Source organism: Paracoccidioides brasiliensis (assembly GCF_000150735.1).
Source record: "Paracoccidioides brasiliensis Pb18 unplaced genomic scaffold supercont2.15, whole genome shotgun sequence".
Taxonomy (NCBI): Eukaryota; Fungi; Ascomycota; class Eurotiomycetes; order Onygenales; family Ajellomycetaceae; genus Paracoccidioides; species Paracoccidioides brasiliensis.
This window is the reverse complement of record NW_011371372.1, coordinates 57,696-64,632: the sequence shown is the minus strand read 5'-3', so window position 1 is coordinate 64,632 and position 6,937 is coordinate 57,696. Positions and strand designations below refer to the sequence as shown.

At 38.0% G+C, this 6,937-nt stretch overlaps 1 protein-coding gene across 1 annotated transcript; it reads left to right on the top strand.

Annotated features, from left to right (window-relative positions):
* Positions 1-3,463: 3,463 nt before the first annotated feature.
* Positions 3,464-5,852, top strand: PADG_08253 (uncharacterized protein; the record flags this gene model as incomplete). Its single annotated transcript, XM_010765243.1, has 2 exons — positions 3,464-4,754; positions 4,831-5,852. 2 exons carry the CDS (start codon positions 3,464-3,466, stop codon positions 5,850-5,852), a joined length of 2,313 nt encoding a protein of 770 aa, XP_010763545.1.
* Positions 5,853-6,937: the final 1,085 nt, after the last annotated feature.

The window sequence follows — 6,937 nt, the reverse complement described above, 5'->3', positions numbered from 1 at the left end:
ATATAAGAAATGATTAATTTAATACTTATAAAGTATAAATTCAATGCTTTTACTATTGTAGAAGTATATTAAGTTAATAAATTTATTTAATAATATTTTAAATTAAAGATATAATTCTTATATAAATATAACTATTAGTAAACTTAGTATAAAAATTTAAAAATTTTATATAAATAAGTTATTTTAATAAATTTTATAATAAAAAAATAAAAAATATATTAAATAATATTTATAACTTTAATAATATTAATTTTATAATAAAAGTTATCTTAATAATTAAAGTGATTATTAGAGATAAAATAAATAATAAATTATTTTTTATACAATTTAAAAAAATAGTGAATAAATAGTTATAATTGAAGTAGTTAATACTATATACTTAATTTTATTTTTTTATAATTATATTAAAAAAATAAATATTATTAATTTTTATAATATTTTAATAATATAGTTCTATATTATTTTATTTAAAGTTTTTTTTAAATAACTTTTAATATATAAAATTCTTCTTCAATAATATATAAAATATTATTTTTTATATATATAATTTTTTTAATTTTATTATTTTCTTCATTTATATTATAATATTTTAGTTTAATTTTTATAAAATATCAAATTTTTAATAGATTTTAATATTTTAATAAATTTTTAAAAAATTAAAAATAAAATTAATTAAAAATTTTCTTAAAGATTTTTTATATATAAATTTATTTTAAAAAAAATAATAAATTTAATTAATTTTAATATTATATTTTAATTTTAATTTAAATATAAATAAGTAAATATTTAATTATCTAAAAAATAATTTAAAAAAATTTTTATTTATATATTTTATCTTTTAATATAATTATTAAATTATTATTAATTAATTTTTATAAATAATTATTTGTATAGTAATTATAAAATAATTATTTTATTATTAAATAATTTAAATAAAGTTTATTTTATACTATTATATTAGTTATTTATTTATTTTATATTTTAATTTTTAATTTAATATTCTTATTATAACTATTTAATTATTATTTTTATAATTAAATAATTTTTTTATTTTAATTTATATATAAATTTATATTTAATTTTATTAATTTAATATAAATTTCTTATTATATTAATTTTTAATAAAAAACTTAAATTAATATTTTTATCTATATATTTTTAATATTTATTTATTTAAATTAAACTTTATTTATTTTATAAATTTAATATATAAAAATAAGTTAAAAAATTTTAATTTTAAATTTAATTCTATTTTTATAATAATAAAAAGTAAATTTACTATAAAAATAAATTAAAATTATAAATTATAAATTCAATATTAAAATAGTATAATATAAAAAATAATTAATTAATTATATTATAATTATAATAATAATAATAAAATAATTAATTATTTAATAATTATAATTTTTTATATAAGATTTACATAAATTCTTAATATAGAAGAAAATTCATAGTTAAAATAACATATATATTAAAAGTTTCTTCTTTTAAGTATCTACAAGCTTTTTCAATAAGTTGATATAGGTATTTTTTATTTTTTTTTAATTTTTTTTTTTTTGCTAAAACTACTCTGTAATCTATTCCATCACTTCCATCCAGTGAATTTCATATATATATAGCAATTTCATTGTAATTAGGAGCTTCTTGCTGAAAATATTCTTCAACTGCTGGGTCAATATTTATGTTGTTGGACGTAGTGTTGAATTTTGAATTGAGGGAGTTGAAGGGAGAAAACACGGAGAAAACACATATTGAAACGCGTTGGGTTAAATGGTGGAGTGCGCTAAGTGGTGGCGTGCGCTAAGTGGTGAAGCACGTTACATGTCTCCATATTTTTACACTGAAAACAGCGAGAGAATTTGAAACACGGACCAACGTGTGTTGGAGCAGGCCGTTCGGCAAGCATTATTATTCGATGCAGACCGGCATGTTTATGTGATCCCAGCCTCAGCTAGAAGTCTTCAGTGGAGAGCGAGATTGTTGGAATAACATGTATGTGTTTGAGAATATTGCACAGCCACAAGGCTGAGTCGGGACGGACAAGAGACTGGGAGACTGGTGGATGGAAACCAGCAGCTTGTTTCATCGGTTCCATGCAGGGGGGTTCACAGTGCGAAATCGCAGTGGGACAGATTGAATGGACGGAGAATGCCATGAAATGGCCCTGAAGACCGTTTAACTAGATTCATTTAGCAAGTGGAGAGAGGTTGATACATAATATACATGATCCTTACTTACCTCCCCCGCGCGCTTGAACTGGAAGAAACATGCCTGTCGCGTGGCTAAAAATATCCCACCGCCTGGTCGATCGGGCTCAATATGGCGGCAGAATGAGCCAGTGGATATGGATGAGGAATCATTGCGGGGTAGATTGATAACCAGACAACTATTGTAACTAACTACACGGCCCAGGTTAAGCTAAACCACCGTGCCAAACTAACCAAAGGACATTGATCATTGAAATTGATCCCTCCGGTAAACTGCTCCGTATGCGACATAAATCGTGCAACTGGATATGGGGAAGAATTGATCACACATTTCAAGGGAATATTATCTATAGGACTGGACAACACTGTTCATGTTCGGAGTATGGATGCCGTGGTGGTAAGAGATTGCGAGGCTGGATGATGTATGTTGATGTATCCACTATGTATCTCTAAGCGAAAATTTATAGCCAGTAGTACATCATATTCCATGGGTGGTACTTGGATGGTACATGGGCCGCCTGGGCGCTGCCCTAACCAACCTTAGTTACCTGATTCAGACGTTTCCTCTCCAAGTTTCTCCCTATCTCAGCCCAACTCTCTTCCTCCCTCCGACATCTCCCCGTCCAACCTCCTCGTCCATCCTCCCCGGCATTTCCACCATGTCGTCCAGCCCGTCTTAACCTCCCCCCTTGGCTTCTCCTGACGCATCTCTCCTCTTGTTTTGGGTGTGGTCCCTGTGGTCTGTGCGGTCAAGATCCACCACCGCGTGCCAAAAAGATCATCAACCACAACCGCCCAATCCTTCCAACCTTCAGGTTCTTCTTTTCGGCCATTGTTCGCCGCTCTGAGGAGCTGTCTATTCTTAGAATTGGTCTATCTTGCTGCTTACCTTCTGGAACGTCAATAACTGGTCCCAACGCTGGAAATACCCCTTTCCTTCCACCAAGCCGATTTCCCCCCCGCAAAACCGAGTTGCCGTTTCTTTTTCGCGTCATTCTTGAGTGTTGTGAGGGAGATCTAACACGTCGCCGCTGCTACCCATACCATTGCCGCTGCATCGCTATCCGATAATCAGGGGCATTCTGTATTTCTTCTCTGGTTAGGTGTCAACAAATAAACTCCCGAGTCTGCTAAAGGTGGATCTTTTGTTGGAGGAACGTTAATAGCTGCCATTCTCAAGTAACCTCATACGTTACATCTTCTACCCCTCCTCCTCCTTCTCCCACATACGCGCGCATCAACAAACACGCGCAATGGAAACTCCACAGGAGGACAGAGGGAGATCTCGTTCAATGAACAATAAAAGTCGTTCTTTGAATCCATCAACCTCCCCACACCCTCAATACCATGACCCCCGGACCTCTTCGCTTGAACTCGATCCTGCTGGTACAATCTTCACCAACTCTCCCTCTTTAGCCACTTCCAATGAGCAGTTCCCCATAACCACACCTTACCTATCCGCATCCGCGCATGATACCAATTTCCTCCATCCCTCTGGCGTCACATCGTCGGAACCTCCTCCTTTTGGGCATCCCCAACCGTTCTCTCAAAGCTTCGAGGCCGGTTTCCTCAATCAGCTCGAACGCTCCTTGAATATCAAAGCCGCGCAGGGGGAGGAGAACTTCTCCAGCCTCCTTAACTCAAATAGGCCACAATTTGAGGATTTTACTATTTACACAAACACTAATACCGCAACTGATTTCGACCCTTCACTTATGCTTGATCCACAACTCAATCAGAATCAGCGACAGCAGCAACAGCAACAATTAAACCAGTCTGTCAATCCTGCGAACTTAAGCAGGATATCATCTCCACACCCCACTCCCCCACACTTGATACCACCTGATGCACACCCGTCCCCTGGCCGTCCATCATCTCCAGCTTCTAACCCAGGTGCTTATTATACCCCCAACCAGTCTCGTCCAACATCATTGGACCCCACAAGTGCAGCCTTTTTGACGAGCCAATCCCACACCGATTGGCAAGGCATGCTAGGGAATCCCGCTTTCCAAAGCCATCGAAGAGCACCATCAGAGCACTCGGACGTTTCCTCTGCTGCGCATTCGCCCTATCTCGCCCATCACGATACCTTTGATCCAGACATTAACAGTCATTCTCCATTACTCTCCGCTCAAAACGATCAGAACCCATATGAGAATGCCCTGGGAATGGAAGCATTTTCAATATCGGAGCAGGTCCTACATCAAAGGCTTAGCCCAGGTCAGAGCCCTTATATCTCTCCGCGCCTGATGCCGCAGCAACTAGGTGCGGATCCGGGGCAAGATGGATCATTTATCTTAGCACAGCATGTGAATAATCAACTTGGACCAACTAGTCCTCCAGAAATGTATGTCACCCGGGCTGAGGCGACCCCAGCACCCGCACCCGCTTTTCAAACCCATAATAGTCCTGGGGATATGGGCCAGGCTGCCCAAATGACGCCGCCTTCTATCAATGTTGAATTTGCGCCTCCATCACGAACCACAAGCTTTGGTCCTTCCAAACCGGAGACAGATATGGACACTCTCAGCCCTCCCGCTAACCGTAAGTTTTCACCCCTGATACATCTTCCTCAAGTACATCATAAAACTATTTTATGCTGAGCGAAATGGAACAATAGGCTCTCGTGGACGCAGCAAGTCTGATCCCTATGGTCATCCCATGACTCGTCCAATGCCACTTTCGACACCTCCAGCTATCGCTGGTCCAGGCTCCCAACGTTCCCTTTCACCTTTTAGCGGCAGCACTGGCAACCTGAGCACTCCATCCTCCCGTGATGCTTCTCCGTCAGCAGCCAAGAATCGACGCCAGTCAACCTCCTCAATCGACAATCGTAATTACATACTGGATCTCGCCGACCCCCAACGACCAGGTGCAAGTGCTACAGACTCTAAACGTATCCAGAAACACCCGGCAACCTTTCAATGCAGCCTATGCCCGAAACGCTTTACCAGAGCCTACAATTTACGCTCTCATCTTCGTACACATACCGACGAGAGGCCCTTTGTGTGCACAGTGTGCGGCAAGGCCTTCGCCCGCCAGCATGACCGCAAGCGCCACGAGTCTCTCCACTCCGGTGAAAAGAAATTCGTATGTCGTGGCGATCTAGCCCGCGGCGGCCACTGGGGTTGTGGGCGACGGTTCGCGCGAGCAGATGCGCTGGGTCGCCATTTTCGCTCAGAAGCCGGCAGAGTATGTATCAAGCCATTGCTAGATGAGGAGGTGATTGAGCGCGAGCGGACATTCGGGGTTCAACAATCTATGCACGGTCATTTGCAACCAGTGACTCAACCGATAAGTATCCCGCCGATGGAGGGACAGGTGTCGGGCTTTACGCTACCTGCAGCGCTGCTGGCACAGTATCCTGCTCTCCAAACTCTGCAGTGGGATCAACTCTCGTCACAACCGGATGATACGGCTGGTGGCGGTGGCAGGGGCAGTTTCGATGCTAGCTCTGGGGGCGAATTTGGATTTGGTGATGATGACGATTCAGGAATAAATAGTGGGTACGCGAGTGGCTCCGGGCAGAATTACACGTCTGGCCCACCACAGGATCAGATTATGGGGGCGCCGACTGCTGGGGTTGGTGGCTGGGGACAGCACAGTCAGGAGTGGACGGCTGATTACAATGGTACTAGATGAAACGAGAAAGAAAGGAAAAAAAAGAAAAAAAAGACCAAAAAAAAGAATTAAAGAAAAGAGAGGGGGAAAAAAGTCCATTTTCTTTTTTTTATTTTAAACATCCTGGGGATGAATACATCCTGACAGCCGCTTTTATTTCATTTGTTTCATATATTGAATTTGTTTTTAATTTTATTTTTCATATCACGTTTTGGTCGCTACTCTTTGGTTCTTCCTTTTGCTGTGGGATAGAGGGATGTGAATGATTTCAGACTGGGTAATCATGATGGTATGTATAAGCCATGATATGAACAAACTTCGGAGCTATTTGTGTTAAGGTGGAATATTTATATGTCCTTGTGTTGGTATTCTTATTCGCTTCTGTTGTTTTCTTCTGTGCCCTTTGTATTTCTCCCCTCCATTTCCCCCTCTTCTCCATTTGAATCTTCTCCCCTTTCCAACCTATTCTACAGTTTTATTTCAGTTATATGTGTACATACATCCAAAGTTACCCATGCCGCCATGGGCGCCTTTTTCCCTTTCTTTTATCCATACCCTTATTTTTCTCTCCTTCCATTATTAATCTTTTTCATACCTTACGATTCCCCTCAGCGTTCATTTCCCTCCCCTTCATTTCCTTTCGTCAAATTATTAATCCATTTTGGGGGTTTTTGAACATTCGCTTTTTGGTTTCTTCTACTATTATTCTCCGATCCACTGTTGGTTCACAGATGCATACCCCTCGTCTTTTGCCGCATTGGTTCATGCTACAAAATAATTCAACGAGGTCGGTCCATGCAGCTTTGCTTTCTCTTCTCTTTTCTTTTCTTTCCTCTCATTTTGTTTTGATTGTCACCTTTGGGCGGGAGTTCTCTTGGTTTTATGTAACTGATGAAATTTTTTAATGAAAGGAGTCGGATAGCTTTGATGATTTGATTTGATTTACCCTATTACCATACGGAAGTATACTCGTAAGAAAAAAATAAATATTTGACTATTTGGAGAGTTTTTTTATTGATCTACAGAAGTATATATCGCAAAATCATATAGTATTTTTAATAGTTCTTCGATAGCCAGTGCTAATCACGGAGACAAATTTGCCACTT